The following is a 20,544-nucleotide window of genomic DNA, read 5'->3' on the forward strand; positions in this document are numbered from 1 at the left end:
GGTGGGGTTGTAAAAATAAGTTCTGCTACTTTATTAAAAACTGGAGCATTGTGTTAGTAAGGAATTTATTTTTTTAAATCTTAAAGTAGCTCAGAACTTCATTGTCTGTATTCAGCCTACAAAATGTGAATTATTTTTCCTAAAATACTGGTGCTGTAGAAACAAATTCCTTGGAGATGCAGTTAAAGTTTCCTCGTATCAAAACTAAGTCAGTGAACCCACGATTAACCTTCGATGCTCCATAATATGATCTGTTCATCTGTTTCGTTAGCTTTCTCATGTAGGATTACATCCGATGCTGGCTGTTGCATTTCTGTGCTTTGGAATGGTAACTGGAGGGGCATCTTCTGCATCCTCTTGGCGTTTCCTCGCAAAATGCGAAGGGACTAGGACAGCTTTGGCCCTTTCAGAGGTGGTCTGCTCCTTGCAGCTTGACAGATAATCAGTAACTTCCCATGTTAGCGTGATCCTCCAGAATGCTCAGCTGTCATGTTGTACAAGGAGAAATACCTGTGATTCCTTAGGTTGTACTTCACCTGTTGTGTAATCTGTCATGGATATCAAATACACCTTAAAGAACTGTACGATCAGGATTGCCGGTTTGTTGACCTTAGTCAGGGACCGTTATTTCAAAGCCCCATTGAACTATCTATCGTTAAGGCAAGAGCTTTGGCAGACATACCATACCCCTCTGCTGCTTTATCCCCAACGAGTGATAATTAACAGATCAAGTGCCACCCCCTGACCAAAGACCTGAATGTGGGGTCAGAGAAGGTGGGAGGACACGTGGCACAGGAGGGAAGAAGAAGAAAGTTTAATTTCCGAATTCTGTAGCTGAACTCTCTGAAGGTAACAGAGTCTGGGCTGGGAGTCCTATAGACCTACCTGATGGCTCAGCTGTGGTGACTTCAGCACCAGAAGAACCTCAGCAGTGCTTTCCCTACCCTCAGTGACGGGACTGAAGGCGACAGCTCTCCCTCCACTCCAGCACAGCTGCGAGTGGGGTTTGTGAAGGGGGAGTCAGAAACCCTTTGCTCAGCTCTTCTCATCGCAGAGCACTGCAGGGAACAGGAAGCAGGGGCTGTTTGGCCTTGGTGTACAATGAGCCAGGAGCTGCCTCTTGAGAACCTTCCTGGAGTGAAGTGTGGGTTAGAGCAGCCAAAAAAACTAAGCAGCCTGACAGAAGACCACTATGCAGGCATTTTCATCATGTCACAGGGTGATTGTGTACTTTATCCCTTAACTGCAAGGTGTGTAAAAGCAGGCAGTAGAACCAAGAGGGGTCCAAAGTGGCCTGTAATTCCTACATTCACAGCATGAAAAACGCATCATTGATGCATTGGCTGGAGATGTGGAAAGTAGGAGGGTATCTTCAAGCCTGGCTGTTGGGACAGAATAATGATTTTGGCTGGGACAGTTAGTTTTCTTTGTAGAAGCTGACCCAGTGCTGTGTTTTGGATTTTAGATTAAAATTGTGTTGATAACACAGTGATGTTTTAGCTGTTGCGGAGTAGTACTTACCCAGAGCCAAGGACTCTGCAGTTTCTCACACTGCCCTGCCAGCAGGCAGGCTTGGGGTGCACCAGAAGCTGGGAAGGGACACAACCAGGACGGCTGCTCAAAGGGATGGTTCTTTCCTGGTATCTCTTCCTGGCTCAGCAGGGAATGCCATGGGGAAGCATGACCTAATCTACCATGGCAACTCCTTCAGGCTCTCCCAGGGCTCCTCTCTAGCTCCACTGATGCCACAGGCTTTGTAACAAATAGTAGAGAAGAAGCTTTTGGAGGCTTCTTCTGATCCTATTTCCCCTTCAGAGCTTGGGATGCTCTGGCTTTGAGGCTGAAGCTTTTTCCTGAGGTGATAAATGTGGGTTCATCAACAGTGAGGGGCTCAGTCACAAAAACATGCACCAACAAGAATGTGCCTTCTGTAGGCAGGTTTGCTACTCCCCTTCATCTTCCCTACTGCCTTCTGGATCACTTTCTTGGTGTGTATTGTGCAAAGAACCTGAAGCCCGGCTGCCTAAAGCAAGGGCTCATGGCTTTGGCTGCAAAAAGTAGGTTCTTTACAGCTGGGGGTAGATTGAGTTTTGCCTAGCAGTGGAATTAGATTTCCCCTGTGAAATTTCATGACCTCATTCATCTCGTGCCAGCTCTGACGCTTATGACTTTACATGATAGATTAGATAATTACAACTAATTAATTTTAGTTCCTTCTAACACAAGGTCAAGGTTCTTTTATTCTTCTGATTTGAATCAAATCACCGTGTACTCACTGGGCACTCCCCTCTTTGGCTGCAGCAGGCCATTAATTTAACGTAAGGCCAATGAAAGTGCAGTTTGCTTCTGCTCTAAAGTCGTAACTTCTGCAGCAGTGCTGCTCATTCGGCAAGCGGTATATAAAAAGTGACTTGTTCACTTGCAGATGATGATGCTGCTGCAGGTGTGTGTTTGTGTGTAAGCATCCCAGTGAGCACAGGAAAGGGAACACTGGTGTTCTGGAAAGGGGGAACGAGTTGCTGGGCTCCTCTAGGTGCAGCCAGGAAAACAACTTCAAGGGCACTGCAGCTGGCACAGCACTGCTTACAAGCAGTATTTCAGTTACGCATCAAAACGGACACTTTAATAGACCCATGTTAGAAAACTACCACACAAATCCAAGGGAGAGGTGTCTGTATTGTGTTGACAATGCAGCTGAGGGAAGCAAAGTGGTGACAAGATACCACCCAGGCCCTCTTCTCATAAATTCACTGCCCCTTCCTGCCCCACTTCACGAACCCGCCAACAGTTCTTTGGTCGCAGTTGCACAGAGCCAAGAAACACAGACATAGTGATCTAAGGCACAGCTGAGGGAATGAGGCACTCGTGTTTCTGAGCCCCAGCACACAGACAGCTGGATTGGTCAGACCAGGAGCTCCTCGCACTGCTTGTGTCTCGCATCCACCGGTGGCCAGGTGCTTTCTACGTAATGTGGCAACAGCCTGAGAGCAGGGCAGGCAGGCTGGCTCCACTTCAACCTCCGGTGCTGCGGCTTAACCACGAGCTGGAGCTGCATCAGCTCACCCTTGGCCAGCTGCTGTCCACGGCTGCAAAGAAGCCGGCTGAGTCAGGGATGCTGAAGCATTCGTGGACTTAGGCAGCTCGTATGATAAAAAGGCATATTCTTCATGTGGCTGTAAACCAGCTTTTACAGTTAGTGTTGAGACATACAGCACTTTAACGCCCTTGCGGGAGCACTCCAAAATCCTTTAGCATCTTCTGGCAAGAGGACAAATCAGGTTCTTCCGGAAGCAATTACACACCAACAGAAGTTTTGCTGCCAACAGGTAAAGGAACCTCTTCGTAGATTATTTTGAGATAAGGGAACTTCATAGGTAAAAACCAGTACTCCAAGTTGTAAAAGAGGTAAAACTCATGATTCAAGATGACACAATCGATTATTTTTAACAGATCCACAAAAAACTCTCTGACTGTCTTATGAGGTTTGAAGGGATAGTAGAAGTCTCTTATAGCTGCTGCCAGTGTCTTGTTTCCTCGAGGGCCAAAAATAGATGTTTCATTTCCCAAATAGATAGGTTCTCCACTGAACAGAATTATGCTGGTATAGTTTGTTTGTATCTTATTAAACACAGCTCCCAGGTCAGCCAGCTTCTGGTACGTTCTCAGTATAAATTTAGAGCATTCGTAAGAGTCAAACCAGACTATGGATTTTTTGTCAGGGCTTGCTTGAACTGTCCAGGTCTCGTAGTAAATGCCAGTCTCATTGTCGTACTTCACCCATTTTGCCATTTCATTAAACATGGCTCCTGTAAGAGATGAAAGCAAGCATTACGGCGATGAGGTAACAAACACAAAGATGTAACTAATATTTACATATAACAACTTACATTTAAGTTATTCAAACTTTACTTCCTTTTTATGCCCCCATTTCCTGCTACTGTGCCAGAACATTCAAAGTTCAGATGATCGTGGCACTCCTCATTTTGTTTTATCCTATTACTACCTACAGAAGATATTGTCAGTATTCACCGGTGCAACAGGTGTTTTAACCAAATTCTGCAGCTCAGAGCAGGATTTTTCATGCCTCTCCACAGAAGCCTAAGCAACCTCTGACTGAGACACTCTTCTGTTTCAGCAGCTCCTCAGCCATCAACGTCAAACTAAGCCAAAAGACATCAGTGGAATTTGAAGACCAGGAAAATTAAATACCTGGAGGATTTTTTTTTTTTTAATACAAGTTTGGAGTGTTCTGGTGATGGGCAATTTCACAGCTGAAATGAGGAAGACATCTCTAACCCAGTTTATCTCTCTGATAGATTCCTACGGGTGGATGCATCTGTCAGAACAGACCTGGAGCATGGGGCTAAATCTGCCTTTTTCCCCCATACTCCTAGCGATCCATTTCAGCCTAGCCCTTATCCCTCTCTTTCCTCACTCACTGCGCTGGGTACACCTGTACACGGGTGCTGCGCGCCACACGTAATCCCCCTGAACAGGCTGCGAAGGTCAGATTTCTGGGTCTGGTCGTCATTAGAGAGCGAACACATCTCACGCTTATCCCATGGTAAGGCACGCATGCCAGTGAGTACCACAGAGCAACAAAAGCTCTGCACTCTGTCCTCCTAGGCTGCCCCCATTGCAACTTGCTCTTCACTGCACACTTAAAGAGCTTTGGGGCTTCACAGAGAGCATGACAATCATTCTGTTTAATGAAAAGTGTTGGTTAATTTCTTTTTTAATTGCCCACTACTCGCTTTAATAGAGCAGCAAGTCATTAAAATCTGTGTCAAGAACTGTAGTTACTGTACACTGTAGATGGGCTTGCGGCTCCCTTTATCTTCTCTAATTCCTACCAGATTAGCTCCCCAGTGGGTATTCTGCAACGTACGTCACTGAACAGGATTTGTCTCTCCTAACAAGACCAAGACGGACTTAACATCGTTAACCAAACAAAAATATTACAGGTTCATGCATGGCTCCACAACAACCTGTTGGATGATGCCTAGACAGTCAAAACCTCAGACTCTGGGTATCCCTGCCCTAACTTCACAAAAGAAACGCACCCCTAAGTAACATTAACCTGGCCTATGCTGCTTAAAAGGAAATGAAAATGATTCCTTGTGTTCTCTGACACTGCTGACAAAGAGTTCAATAGGATCTTGCAAGGGCAAAAAAGGTCCAGGTGTTTCACGTGTTAGAGTGCTCTCCCACAAGATGGGATGATTTTTGCCTGCTTCCTGAAGGAAGAGTTTAGCTCATAATGCTATCCATCTGTGCTTGCATCCATTCACTCTCTTCCATGGAAACTTTCAGATTTCACAGTCAAATTCAGACAATTCAAAACTCAGAACTGCCACATTCCTAAAAGTTTTGTGGAAACGGGAAGCAAGAGAGCCTTGAAGGACAGTAACAACACCTCTACAAGGCACTGGCGTGGTCTCACCTTTCTCAGGCATTGAATAACCCATACAGATAGAGAGCATTACGAATTCCAGAACTGTTTGAAATATTTCACTTGGTATTCGTACAAAAGAATCCAACCATATCTTCAGTCATGAGATACAAACTCAGAGGAAAGCAGCTTGCTTAAAGAACCACCAAGAATTTATCTGCACCAGCGACAGAACCTAGGGACCGAGTCCAGCAAGTGGCTGAAGGTAGAAGTGGGAAAAGAAAAAGTACCATGCTGTGTTACCTGTAGCAATTCCACACTCTGGTGTCCCCTCTACCACTTATTGCACTCATTTGAGAGAGTAAGCTGTTCTGTTTGCGCAAAGCTACAGCTCTCGAGTCCTCAGGGAGCTTTGTTCACAAGTCACTGCATTACTACAGTAATCAACCAGATTTATTCCAATGACCTTTTTATTTTAGGATTTCATTTTTCAGTATGTATCAGGAAGTTATTGTGGTGATCATCCGCAAATTTAGAGGTGTATATATCTGGTTTTGTTTTATGACATACGACAGAGAGACCTATTACTAGGGACATTTGTACAGTTTTTATGCCACAAAATGTGGGGGATGGAAATTGAGATGAATATTTTTGATAGTTACGAGTATTTCTAAATATGCCTTCCTTAACTGTTTGCTCGGTAATGCACACATTTTCACCGCTTCTTCCTGTCTCAGAAGTCATCTGCCACTTCACAAATAACAGGCCTTTGTTTTGAGGACAGCATGTGAAGAGAGTCCATAATTGTTCTCTACAAGCTGTTTTGCTATTTTTATCATCAAGGGACTCAAGTGTTTTTACACAGCTACACCAAATGGCACCCATTAAACAGCTCTTCAGCGTGCATTGTTCAAAAGGCGGCAGCCTTTGAATATCACGATTGATATTAAGAAGAAGGGCAGAGATAATGCTTCAGTTTGAAATTAGTAGCATCAGCCACTAACATTGCAAATAACCTACAAAACATACAAAAAGATACTGCTTTGGGTAGAAATGAGGAGACATTTCTTCTCAGAAAGAGCAGTCAGGCATTGGGACGAGTTGCCCAGGGAGGTGGTGGCGTCACCGTCCCTTGGGGTGTTGAAGGAAAAGTTGGATGTGGTGCGTAGGGACATGATCTAGTGGGTGACATTGGTGGTAGGGGGATGGTTGGACCAGATGATCTTGGAGGTCTTTTCCAACCTTAATGATTGTACGCTTTACATGAAGACAAGGTTGACTATATTTTATATTAGCACCATCCAAAGCATCTGGAACATACCTGATATTGTGGTCACAAGAACCAAAGTTCCATTTTCCTTCCAGTGTGCATCATCTATTCCTTCATAAAAGCAAGCAGCTCCCTGGTTACACCAGAACGGTGCATCCATTCCAGGCCGGAGATGCGGAAATGTGCAGTTCCCAAGCTGAAAGAGCTCATACCACTCCATCGTGTAGTTTTTGCCAGTTGAAGCACTCTTGAAGCCCACAGCATCATGCATAATTTTCTGGAAAATAAAAAAAAATAAAAAGATGGGGAGAACACAGGGAAAAAAAATAAACACAAACTTTAACATAAAGAAAAATGATCCTATAAAACTGACATCAGCTTGACCTTCACGGAAGATCAGACACCTGGGAGCTGTTGAGTAGCAGGGTGAGAAAAGGGAAAGTAGTTCCTGCATCATCTTAGTTTTCAGTAGTGTTGTTGCACAACACACTAGATTGTATCATGCACAAACTGCTAACTTGGAGTCACGCTGTCTCGGTGCTTTTTTATCTACCCACCATATATTCAGTTATCTGGAGGCACATACTCAGCGGGAGCTCATCATCAAAGCTCACATTTACTTCTGAATGCTTGACTCACAAGGGTATCAAAGAAACGCAGAGCAGAACTAAGTTACCAAAAAGCGCTGAAAGCCACAAAAGGAATGTGGTAAATATTTATTTTAAAAGCTGGACAGTAAATATATAAATTCAGTCTTAGTTTAACAACTAAGATGACGATATTTGAAGCTATTTCCATTTTTGACTCTGTGCTTGGCTTTGATGTTGCTATTTCATGTTCATTAGCATTACTTTAGTCATTAGGAATAGTGCTCTGAAGCTTATTTATACTACTGTCACAGCTACAAATATTGTTCAAGTTGAGATCCTTTCATATTTGCATGACTCCACAAATAGACTTTAGTTCAATACTAATCATAATACCCACAAAAGAACCATAAAAGCAACCAACTCCCTATGATCTGCCATTCTGACCGGCTAGTTTTCCACCCCGAAAGATATCCATGTTCATGCAAACTTAACCCAAGTTTTTTGCAACAGAAGTTAGCACACCAAGCAGACATTTCATCTGACAGAAGGGGCCAAATGAGTGTGATTTCTAGAAGCAGAGCTAGTGAGAAAAAAAAAAAAAAAAAAAAAAAAAAAAAGAAAGAAACCCAAAATGTAATGATGTGTTTATATGAAATATTTCCAACATACAGGTCTGTCGTGGAACACATTCAAACCCATCAAGAGTGCTGGTCGTATTTCTTAAGCCAAGATAAATTCTGCAACTTTTGTTTGGAACTCGCTGCTCTTCAGGTATGTTTCCTATAGACAGCCTAGCTCGTGTGCTCCAGTGATCTTCCATACAAGATTATCCTGATTTTACAGCTCTCACTCTTGACACCTGCTGTTCAATGCAAGTGAATTTGTTGCTATAGCTTTGCTAAACAGAATCAAAACCTTACCAAATGTCCAAGTAGATCCCCATATTTGAATTCCCATACTGGAGCCTGCAATCGATACACCTCAATGACGTCTTCTTCTTTCATAACCGGAACAGCAGAGCCAGTGGGACAGAAAGTGTAACGAGCCTGGCAGTAAGGATCGGTTTTTGGACGGTAATCAAAGCGCCTGCGTTGAGAAAGAGAAGCACACGGGATGATCAGCACAGCTTCACGGCTGGAGTAACTGCTTTTCCAATTCCTGAGAGCCTGAGTTGGAGAGGTCAGGTGTGCAGCACCTGCCAAAGGCAGACTCTGTGATCTGGATGCTGCAACACTTGGAGTGCACCAGTTCACGGGACTGCTGAGGCGTGTGTCTGCAGAAACAGGACGTCAGGCCACAGAGAGTGCAAACACAAGTCATGTTGTACATAGTGCTGATGGCTAAGAAGTGGAAATCATGTGAATTACAAAGGATGACTAATACTCGCAGAATCAAAGAGATATAAATGCTGATTACAGGATGGCTTGAGACCCATCTGTCTCAAAAACGCTCTCCTAAGGGACTGACCAGTTTGCTCTGGGAATCTATTTTATAGGAATAGCTTCCCAGATGGAGCCATTCTTACTCTAGAATATTGACAATATAAGAAAGAAATGTCATTACTCTTTGCTAATTTAGACAGAAGTCTAAGAACTGTGGTCCACTTTTTCCAGTCATTGTTCCCATTAAACATAAAAAACCCAAGACTGAATCCACTTATACAAATCCACCATATACAAAGAGGGAAACAAAACAACAACAAAAAAGACAACAAAACCTCCACAGCCCTCTGGCAAGTCTTCCTTTCCCAATCTCCTTCCAACTCATTCACTTTATTTCATTTAAAGTAAGGCTCCTAGATCCCTGTTAACAAGGTAGATTGGCACACACAGCCCATCCGGAGCACAGCCTGTGATTTCAGCACATCCTGGCACTTGTTGTCCGGTGCTACTGAATGAGCCAGATCCCCCAGTTAAGCAATGATTCAATGACACCGGACTTTCTGAGCCAACTAAGGTCACTTGTTCTGTCTAGACACTGGATTTTCCCTGTGGACTTTTCCATGCTTGCTGCTGCATTTTGACATTTCTAATTTTATTTTGTCTGTGCTGAATAGAAAAAAAAAAAAAAAAAAAAAAGAGAGTATGGCTGGAGCAAGAGCACACAACCAGAAAACAAAGACTTATGCCATCCATACATTTAAGCCCTATTTCTAAATTACAATATTTTCATTTTCCCCTCCCGGTGCACACTGCATGTGACAAGAGAACGAGGAAGTTCAAAAGCATTAAAATACCGCATGTCTGAATGCCGGTCTCGGACTGACCAACAGGTTTGTATTCTGATTTTGATCACCCTGAGACTAGGTTCTGCAACTACTGAACTTGCTGGAAAATCTGAAAGATTCATGACTACAAGATCGATTCCTGAGACATCACTTGATAAAAACGTAACTGCTAGGAATTAAACAATGAGCTTTCAAAACTTCAGGTATTCATTAGGTAGCAGTTAAACTAGGTTATACGTCTCTGCAAACAGCAAACCTCCACAAAATACACATGGAAGTGCAGCCTTTCTCCCGCAGAGGGTCTTTCCCTTAGCATACCCAAAGTCCTGTCTCTTCAGTTCAGTAAAACGCAGGCGCACACTACATGGTCCTCCACCTTCCCCACAGTACCACGCCTCCTTCTGAAGCTAAAATAGCTATGGAGCAGCAAGCGGGGTTTTATTCCATTTCATTTCTCATCAACAGGCACAGGAAGTGAATTTTGATTGACAAAAAAAAAGAAAAAAAAAAAAAAGCCTGATTTCCACACCACAACTTTTTACAAAAAATGAATTAAATGAGTATTTTTAAAGCATTTCTGGGAGGAAAAGCTCAGCTAACAGGTCAAATATGTGATACCTGTTCCCTTACTTGCGAGTGGGCTATACCAAACGCAGTACTAAGGACAAGCCAGATACCAGTATTATTAGAAGGGTGAAGCTGTGTGTAACCTCCCTAAACTAAACGAAAACAAAACCACACAACCCGGGAGGCCTGGTGGGGTTTCCAGCTCTAGCCAGGTCCTAATTCTGAGAACGGGACCTACCAGATGAAAGTGGGATCGAACAGAAACGGACATATTTGCAGGATTTCCCTAACTGGGCTTGATCAGCACACAGATGACCAAGTCCCGTGAGAGCACCGGGGCGGCAGCACGAGCGGCACGCACCTCAGGGCACCCCGGCACCACTACGGACCGGGAAAAAAACGAAAGCAACTGCCGAGCCAGCGCAATCAGCTGATACCGACTGCAACGAGGCCTTACAGGACCAAACCTGAGCACCTAGCCAGCTTTTTTACACCCGCGGGGCGCTCCCTGTCACGGCAGCGACAGGGTGAGGGGCACGGACCCGCTCAGCCGCCTGCCCCTCAGCGGGGGCTCCCCCATTTTGCGGCGTGCTCCCCCCGGTACCGTCACCTCCCCGCGGGGCTTTGCAAGGGGTCTGCGGCGCCCCCAGCCCCCTCGGGGGCTCCCCTCGGGCCGTCCCTCACCTGTAAGGCACCGGCCAGTGCCGCTGCGGGAAGCGCAGTCCCCCGGCGGCCATCACCAGCAGCAGCAGCAGCCCGGGGCAGCGGCCGGCCGCGCTCATGGCGGTGCGGCCTGGCCGTGGGCTCCGCGCCGGGCACGGCAGCGCCCGAGCACCGGCAGGGGGCCAGGCCGAGAGGGAGGGACCAAAAGAAATGCCGAAAGTTGCAGTGTTTTTTTTTTTTTTGTTTGTTTGTTTGTTTTTTCTCTCTTTTTCCCCCTTGTGCTTGGGAAAAGCGCAAGTTGAGTCGGTCCTCGCGCGTGACAGGGTGCTGACAGGCAGTGTTAACTCTACCCTGCTCGCGTGGTTTCTCTGAACTCAAGGATCGTACAGAGCTGCTAAATTTTCTCAAATGTCCTTTCTAGGAACTAGGCCTGCATGCACCTGTGAAGGAAGCTAAGCTGTATCGGGAAAGAGACAAAGCACAATAGTGTATTTTAATGGAAAACTTTAATGTCTAGTGGTATGTGACACTAAATAGTTGACTTGACTGCATGTGGATGTATTGGGGGAAAAAATAGTTGTGAGGTTATTTTCCCCATTACCAAAGAGATATCCCCATTGCCAAAGGGATCTATTTCCCCATTACTTAGGGCTATCTTAGTCGTATCTCTATGACTGACTAAAGGAAATGTCACTTGACTGAAGGAGGATTTCTCTGGCTAAGAAATAAGGTCAAGACAGGTTTGCGAGCAGCATCTGTGTGGGAAACATAGCTTTTTTCCCCCCACATCTGTAGAGTTTAAAACAGGGTATGCCAGTATCAGAGTCCAGGAGGCTGTCTGGTTGTTGGCATCTGCAGTTAAAGCGCTGGTTAGTGCTGTGCTGTTCACCGGGTAAATAACTTTGATGTGGACTTTGACTGTGAGGTGCTGGGAGAGATATTACTGCTCATTTCATGAAAGCTCCTGAAGAGCTACCAGTTCTCAGCACTAAGCTACACTATACTCAACCCAGCACATCCGAGGGAAAATAAAACGCATCCTACATAAAAATGCAGAATAGGCTGCTGGATATCTGTTTGGATAATGCTGAAATTACTTAACCTGTTTATAAACTTTTAAGATAACAGAGCTATTAAAATATTTAATTTCATCAACATTTCAGTATCTTGCTTCATTGTTACCTGATTTTTTTACTGCTTATCTTTAAAATTTATGTAGCTCATTGCATACATATACTTCCATATTTAATTTTTATCTCATGTATTCTGTATGTCTGCTTTACAGTGAATCTCTCTCTTTTATGTTTATAAAATAAAATGTGCAATTATTCATTTTTGCTTCCTAGCTTGAATGTTTTACAAGATGCCATCCCTTCCATCTGTTCAAAACAGTATGCATTTGTGTTGAATACAGTAGTGTTTCTGACTTTTAGAGATTCTGACGTGCAACTCTGGGAGTGGTTTCTGAAATAAAAGAAGTACAGTTTGTCCCTTCTATGAAACCAGGCTGGAGGGAAACAAAGTGAAATAATGAAGGTGCCATAGCTGCTCATTAGCCAAACTAGAAATACGGTACGAACCTGTTCTTAGTCATCTGCTCAGCATCTTCGCAGACTAGTAAGTATTCACTGCTGTGGTTGTTCGGCCAGACGGTGTTTGGCCAAATGACTAAGATGGCGAATCTGTTTGATATATATATATTCATTTTAATAGCCTTCTTGTATCTCACTTCATTGCATTCCGTAGGAAACTTTTGCAGCACAGTACTGTTTTTTTCATGCAAGCTGTTATAATGTGAACCACATTTTAAAATAGAAAGTAAATGATTAATGAATTTCTGAATAAATATACTTGAACTAAAAAGCTCACATGCCAGCAGTACGAGTCAGCAGCTGTCTAGTTAATTACCCAAAAACATGTCAAAGTGCCTTTTGTCAACTCACTGAGCTGATCTCCACCTTTGTCCACTAGTAGGCTTTGAGGAAAAAACAAACAAACAAAAAACAATGAGATTAGCTACAAAGCTGAACTTTTGGAGTTGACTGCATTCTTTTTTTTTCTTTCTTTTTTTTTTTTTTTTCAAATTTCCTGTACTAATACATTTTTTGGAGCATTGAAAGACAAACATTTTCCTGAAACAAGAAGATTTTTTGTGTTTTCCCATTATAAAACAGCATCTTCTCACCTCTGCCTGTGAGAGACACAAGATGGAATGAACTGAGAAAAAAGGGGAAAAAAAAAAAGCCTGCTGCTGCAGCCAAAAGTTGTCGTTTGGAACAGCTAATTTAGTTTTCAGTGTCATCAGCTGTTGACCTGCCCTAGCACCCTAGTGATGCCACGTAGCAGAGCAGTGACTTCTCTTTGCCACTCCAAATACATGACTATTTGAAGTCAGATGCCAACTTTACTTGCTTATGCTAGCTCTGCTAGCTGTAGGGATGTCAGGGAACAGCAGGAGGAGGGCTGCTTTGCAAGAGAGGACAAGCCAGGAGGAGAGGCGACCATAGCTGGGACGGTGACTTGAGTGACCATGGTACAGTCCTGGAATTTCTAAATGGGGACAGGAATGTGTTTGTGACTGGATCCACCAATAGCCCTAGACACAGCAAGGCAGAGTCAAGCTGAGCATCCAGCCAGGAGATAGGACTACCTATAATATGTCTCTAGGCTCCACGCAGGAGACAAGACTGAAGGCTACCTGCAACATAAGTTCACAGCTTGTTTGTCAGGGCTGCAGGAGACAGAACTGGACATGCACATGCACCTACAGCATAGCTCAGGTCACATCCGGATGCCTAGGTCTAAGTTTACGTGGAGCCCCTGGCTGTAGTTGGTGAGGGTGGAGCCCCAGCTGAGGCTGGCCAGGGTAATTGAGGCCTATTACTGCACCCAGGGCCATGACAGCAGCTTCTCCCCCCCCAAGGTGTGTTCTCACAGCTTGAAAAGGCCTGGTGTAAGAGGTGGGCCCCTTGTGAAGTGCTTTTATTGCTATTTGCCCTTGTGGCCCAGGCCAGAGATAAATCATCGTGGTGCTATTTCAAGGTGATGCAGAGCCAGTGCCGGCACATGTTATGAGCTGGGATGAGAACATGGAGCTAAGAGAGAGGGCTGCGATGAGGTCACAGGGCAGAAACAGCATGAGGAAATTGGAGCTGGACTATGGCACAGGGACATAACATGGTGGATCTGAAGTAGACAGAAATATCACTTCCCAATCAGATCCAAAGCCAATCCAGGAAAAAAGGGCTATCTGTAAGTGTGACATCCATCAATCATCCATGGATGATCCTTCATCATCCATGAAGCAGGACCAGAAGCGATACTGGAGATGAGGCTACCTACAGCTTAGGTTCAGGGTCCATAGGAAGACTAGTTAGTAATGACAGAAAAACAGGGAATTCCAGCTCTGAAGGTGCTCAGTCCCCTAGCTTTAACAATCCTGGCCCTAACACACTTGAGAGTTTCAGAATCTACTCTTATCTCCATACATGCACTGAAATTAAAACTCTTTCCAGATATCAGCGTTTGCCTAGCCCTCATGCATGAGGAGGACTCCAGTACAGAGGACTTGGCTCCCCAGTGCCCAAACCTAGCCGACCCTTCTGCTCCTGCAGCTGAGCCCAGGGACTCCCGTGTTAATGAGGGTGTCGAACTGCCCCTCCACTCTAAACAAAATAGGTTTATATTTTGTATTTCCCTGGGTTGGGACTGATCCACTCAAATTTCCCCGTAGGTGTGTGTGACCCCTGCCGGCCCCAGTGAGGGGCAGGGCAGGGCAGGGCAGGGCGGCGCGGCCGGAGCTACAAAATGGCGGCTGCCGCAGCGCAGGCGCAAGTTGGGGGAGGTGCTGTGAGGGCAGACGGGCTGTGGGAACCCCTCCGCGGCTCGGCCAGCCCCCGACCGAGCTCCCGGGGCGGTACTGCCGATCTCCCCCAGCCGCCATGGGGAAGCGGGTGGCGGTGGTGCTGGCCGGCTGCGGCGTTTTTGATGGCAGCGAGATTCACGAAGCCTCGGCGGCGCTGGTGCACCTCAGCCGCGGCAGCGCCGAGGTAGGAGCGCGGCGGCCCCACCGCCGCGGCTCGTCCTCACCGCCGCAGGCCGGCCGGGGCGAGGGGTGCCTGGGCATGGGGGCTGGGGGGCACCGCAAAGCCGTCCCTGGGTCAGAAGCAGGGAGCGAAGGGGAGGCAGCACCTCTGGAGAGCTAGAAGTGGGATGGGGTCGAACTTGATCCGCTTTCTGAGTGCTTTCGCAAAAGTCAGGCTCTAGCTCTCGCATAGATTTGCCTGTTTGTTGTGTGTTAGCTGTCTGTGGTATTCTTTCGGTAACTCGGATTCGCTAGAGAAGTTTGGACCCGGATGCAGTGTTGTGCGTTGTTCCTGTCTGTGGCGTCCGGTGACACAAAGTGGTCACTCAGGGGTCTGACGGAGACACCACCACTGTGCGAACAAAAATATAAGCCCCATATTTAGCACAAAATTATCCTCTCTAAAACCAACACAGCCAGCACCGAGAAGTCTGCAAAGCAGGCATCAAAACATACCAGCCCCTGTGCTAGACCTTTCCCAAAGCGTTATGTTTTTGATTCAGCTTTCACCTTCTCTACGTCGCAGTACGTGTTCTTCCATGTTTTGTTTTCTACTTCCAGCTACCAGTCTTAGGAGAGTGAGTAACTATAACATCTGTACTAGAATGCTTGTAAAGTTTGCATCTCTATCCATTAAACTTTTTTAACAATTGTTTTAGTACCCTGATCCTGTGACAGATAAGAGCAGCTTTTCTGCGGACTCTGCTGCCTCCCCATTCAGGCAGCCGGTATAAACTGTGGTGCTGCTTGGCCTTCCAGTTACCCGCAGAGTGAAGGCAGGCCCTGGCAGAATTGGCAATGTTGGTTCAAGAATGCAGTCCTATCAAAAAGGCTTAGGAACAGGATGGGGAGAATGGCTAGCTTTACCCACCCTAATACATCATGTCTTTTTTTTAGTTATTTAAAGCAATAGATCAGGCCTGTGGAATCCACTTGTCTTGGAGGAGAGACTTTGGGGAAAAAAAAAAACAACCTCGTTTCACTAAATGACCTTCATTGTCACTGATGTGTAAGAGTTATATTTACATACACAAAATTGTTTCATTTCTGTATTCTAGGTGAAGATATTTGCCCCCAATATTGAGCAAAGGGATGTAGTCAACCACCTAAAAGGAAGTCCAACAGATGAGAAGAGGAATGTGTTAGTTGAAAGTGCCAGGCTGGCAAGAGGAAACATACAGGATTTGGCTGAACTGAAAGTCAGTGAATTTGATGCGGTTATTTTCCCTGGTAGGTGCTTTTAAAAGAATAATTTATGATTTATTCAATTGCAAAGAATGCTTTGTCTCTGCTTTTATATTTTAAATTCATTTGTATAATAATAAATTATTCTCTTGAAATTGAGAGGTATGTTTTTTTTTCTTATTTTGTGGATAAGAATGTTTTAACAAGCTCTTGTGAGCTGACAGGTCATCTTATTTTATTTATTATTTTATAGTTCATTAATTTAAAATGACAGTGTTGTTTTGGTGTTGGAATATACATCAGACTATTCCTTACTTCTAAAGATTGTTAAGATTCCAGTACCTACTTGTGGACAAGAACACAGACTAGAGTTGAAAAGTAAGGCCTGGATGTGGTGTGGCATGGTAGTGCCTCCAATTTAGGGCCTCTGAAATTGTTGGCAGAATCACAGGTTGCCAACATGCTCAATGTCAGATGTGGCCACATCTTGTTTTAATTGTGTGTCTGGTCTGCTGCTAATCAAGTGACACTAAATATCTTTGTGGATAACTATTTATAGGCCACAAGGTTGCCTTTTAGATAGAGGTAGGTAATTGCAGTAATTTCAGAAATGAAGAAACTAAAGCGTAATGAGAAAAGTGTGACTTGCTCAAGATCGCTTTCCAGAATGTTCATAACTTTGTTAAATACTGTCATCACAACTGTGTCTGAATACTGGCTTTGAAGTTGCTGTGCTGTCTTCTGTTGTAAGGCCAGCAGAGGGAGTGTGTGTATCACGCTGGGAAATCCAGAGCTTCCCTGAGTCCACGACATCAGGGCTGATCTGGGAGTAGTGGCTAGCAAATATTTTCCATGTTAATTTCATGCTCTATTATAACCCGAGCTCAGGGGAGTTGCAGTAATAACTGTTACAGGGAAATAAATTATATTAAGTTTGAAAATTAAAACCTTACCTCAGACATTCCAGATAACAGCAAACAAAAGGGATTGAGTGAAAGCAAAAATAATAAAAATGCAAAACTTCTTGATGTCCCTTGAAATTGGTCTGGAAAATTGCTTATTGTAGAAAAGTTAATGTTGTTCTTATTATGTATAAAGAATTAAATATAATGGATGTTACATTTAATAATAACCTTTGATAATTCCGATAGTTCTAAATCCAACAAATGCGTGTTGCAAAATGTAATCTGTACAATTACATGAAGATTAAATGCAATTAAAGGATTGTTGTAACCAACTTCTAGACAGTCAAAATTAAGCATTATTTCTAATAGGTTATTTTTATCATTCACACGTGGCATGTCTCAGAATATTGTATGTTACCAACTCCTTTTTAGGTATTATCTGTTCTGTTTTTATTTATCATATGTATATATATATGTATTTTAAACTCTAGGTGAAATTTGGCAGGAGGGCTCTTCTGAACTAAAACTTGTGAGCTAAATTACTGTAGGGGGCAAACCACTGTTTGCATTACTCCTTTGAACTGCACTTCTAAGCATTGTTGGTCTTTCCTCTACTCTCCCTCTTGCTTATTGAGGGGGTGTGTACCAGGTGGTGCAGCTTTTCCAGTGACTAGCATAAGAATGCAAGCCTTGCAGTTTCTCTACTTGTTACTTATTGGAGAAACATTAAGCTTTCTTGCCTCTGTAATGTATCTGGTATAAAAAAATCTTCAGCTAACCTTGTAACATTATAAACCCATCATGTTTCATGTGCAGAAAGCTTTCAGTATGGTAATGTAAAAGTCCTATGTATACCATGATTATATTGTAAAAAGCAAAACTTCTCTCAGGTACTGAATTCAATGGCTTTTGACAGAGTCTTAGATCTGAGTTTTTTTTTTTCTTTTTTTTCTTTTTATCTTTTTTAATTTTTTAAATTTTTCTTTCAGGTGGATTTGGTGTAGCAAAGAATCTGTGTTCCTGGGCTGTAGATGGCAAGAACTGTACTGTCAACGAGCACGTGAACTCCACACTCCAAGCTTTCCACAGAGCTAAAAAGCCCATAGGTTTGTGCTGTATATCGCCGGTCCTGGCAGCTAAAGTCTTTCCTGGTTGTGAGGTCACAGTTGGCCAAGACAAAAACGTAGATGGAAGGTAAGACGGAAATGGATGGAGTTAATTTATGGGGGAATTAGGATTAGAAAATGACTAGTCTTCTGTGCTAAAATCTGAGGTCTCTGGTGTCAGCAATCCTTTGGATTTTAGCTCATAATAAGTGAGATACTGAATTTACTTACCTAATACCTCTGAAGTCTCTGACTCATGTTGCAAATGTGCAAATGAAGGATAGGTATCTGCCCAGTTGCGATTTAAAAACTTAGTAATTTGAGTGGCCACTTAAACTGTGTCTGTGAGGTTTTGTCTGCTCACAGTTTTTTAGTGAAATTTTTCTCTTGGTAGTGGACTGGGGCCAATTTAGGGGAAGCATGTGGGAATAGGCCGTGGCAGAAATCAGTGCTACTTCAAGGACTGTTGACTCTTGATAAGCTTTCTGAGTGGAATTTCATATCAGCAGTAATAGGGAGGTATTTCCTACATCTTCCTGTTCCTGCCTTATCCCTAGAAAATTAAATTCACTGCAGAATCCCAGTGGAAGACCTTATTTGGAGGTGCTGGAACAGGTCTAACATTTCTGCAAGTTCAGCTGCCATATCAGAAAATGCTGAGGATTAATTATTGCTGCAGTTGGTATCATCTTATAAATGTACTCAAAGCTTGTTAAACAGGATTGTACCTTGTGCCAGGGGAGTTTTAGGTTGGATGTTAGGAAGAACTTCTTTACCGAAAGGGTTGTTAGGCACTGGAACGGGCTGCCCAGGGAAGTGGTGGAGTCCCCATCCCTGGAGGTCTTTAAAAGACGTTTAGATGTAGAGCTTAGGGATATGGTTTAGTGGGGACTGTTAGTGTTAGGTCAGAGGTTGGACTTGATGATCTTGAGGTCTCTTCCAACCTAGAAAATTCTGTGATTCTGTGATTCAAGCATCGTGACTGCATTTCAGAGATACTGGATGAGTTGTTATGGGGATGATCTGACACTAGAGGTCTTTTACTCCCTTGTCATCAACTACATAGTCACTTAAATATTGTCACTTAATGTTGTTCTCTCACTCAAGTTAATGTTGGCAGAACTATATGGCTGTATCATCTCTTCTTATGTTAATTGCCATATTTTGTATTTACAGATTTCCTGATGCTGAAACAGCATCTGCTATAGCAGAGCTTGGATGTAAGCACATTTGCAAAGATGTAAGTGAATCCCACGTGGATAAAGCCAATAAAATAGTTACTACCTGTGCTTTCATGTGCAAGGCTCCTCTGCACGAAATCTTTGATGGAATTGGAACAATGGTAGAGGAAGTCCTGAAACTTGCCTGAATGGGAAGGTACAGACTTCTGCAAGGAATCCAATTTAGCAAAGCACGAGCATTTAGCTTCTTTTGATGGTATTAATAAAATAATGTAGCTATCAAACTTCACAGTTCTTGGTGTGTGTGTGTGTTTTTTTTTTAATCTGATGTATTCATCAGATAGTTATTGCCATGTTTATCGTATTTGTTTCTCCCTTAAAATAGAAAGCATGTGTTGAAGTTGCTGTGTTTGTTGATTTATTAATCCAAATGTATTTAGTCTTGGTAAGTAACGTAGGCACCCTTCTCATCCAATGGATTTTTCTCACATTGCTGATGATTATCCGTAACTTACATTTGGGATTACCCAGGTATAATTACAGATGACAGCTGTAAATGTGTCTGTATCTTCAGTATAGATGAGTAATTTAATTGTACTTTCTAACCAAAAGAGAGAGTTTTTTTTTTTCTTTTCCGCCTGCAAATCTTTAAGCAAGCATAACTCCTGGCTTTCTGAAAAAAACGGAGAACCCCCTAGATAAACTAACTTTATTGACCAAGAGTCAGAGTACAAAGTACTTAAGTACAAAGAACTGAAGTACAAATTAATACTTTGCATGTGGGAAATATACAGCTATTGGTGTAATAAATGAAATATTTTTTACTAAAATGAAGTAGCTTTATTTTTATTTTTTAAACTTTTTTTTAACCTACTTCAGTGCCCTAAAGTAGGTACACTTCATGTATCCTCACAACACCTTCTTTGATCTTATAAATGTGGGCAAAAGTTAGCCTCTATTAGAAGCACAATCTTTCAAGGCCCTGTCGAAGTAAAAGTGGTGAGGCTCAAGGGGGCTAAAGATTCCCAGAGCTGGTTACCAAGGTGAGTAGATTGTCACTGTGGTCACCTGGTGGTTGCAGCATAAGTGCCTTGATACCTACATGTCTTATAGCCATGATTTGCAGTGTCTGCAGTAATCTCCTAAACATGGCATCGCTAATCGGTGCTGAGTGGTTATCAAAGTAATTAGATGGCAGATAATCTGTAGTAAACAGCTTGAGCATAAACTTGAAATACGGCAGAAGCAGTTTTCTTATTAAAAACTTGCAATTGTTCACAAGAGCATAGTGTATCTCTTACCAGGACTACGCTTACATCTATGCAGTCAGAAAATGTAGGACTACCACACTCTCACTGTAACATGTTTCTTGCC

General features: G+C 43.5%; 2 protein-coding genes across 2 annotated transcripts; one reads left to right on the forward strand and one right to left on the reverse strand.

Annotated features, from left to right (window-relative positions):
• Positions 1-3,059: 3,059 nt before the first annotated feature.
• Positions 3,060-10,932, reverse strand: CLN5 (CLN5 intracellular trafficking protein). The gene is made up of 4 exons (XM_035320330.1): positions 10,731-10,932; positions 8,173-8,338; positions 6,714-6,939; positions 3,060-3,806 (listed from the first exon to the last, which is right to left on the reverse strand). Exons 1-4 carry the CDS (start codon positions 10,826-10,828, stop codon positions 3,295-3,297), a joined length of 1,002 nt encoding a protein of 333 aa, XP_035176221.1. The 5' UTR covers positions 10,829-10,932; the 3' UTR covers positions 3,060-3,294.
• A 3,612-nt stretch (positions 10,933-14,544) lies between these two features.
• LOC118163579 (glutamine amidotransferase-like class 1 domain-containing protein 3A, mitochondrial) lies at positions 14,545-19,464 on the forward strand. The gene is made up of 4 exons (XM_035320343.1): positions 14,545-14,758; positions 15,852-16,023; positions 17,873-18,077; positions 19,166-19,464. Exons 1-4 carry the CDS (start codon positions 14,651-14,653, stop codon positions 19,356-19,358), a joined length of 678 nt encoding a protein of 225 aa, XP_035176234.1. The 5' UTR covers positions 14,545-14,650; the 3' UTR covers positions 19,359-19,464.
• Positions 19,465-20,544: the final 1,080 nt, after the last annotated feature.

The sequence above is a fragment of the Oxyura jamaicensis genome, chromosome 1 (assembly GCF_011077185.1).
Source record: "Oxyura jamaicensis isolate SHBP4307 breed ruddy duck chromosome 1, BPBGC_Ojam_1.0, whole genome shotgun sequence".
In the NCBI taxonomy this organism is placed as follows: domain Eukaryota; kingdom Metazoa; phylum Chordata; class Aves; order Anseriformes; family Anatidae; genus Oxyura; species Oxyura jamaicensis.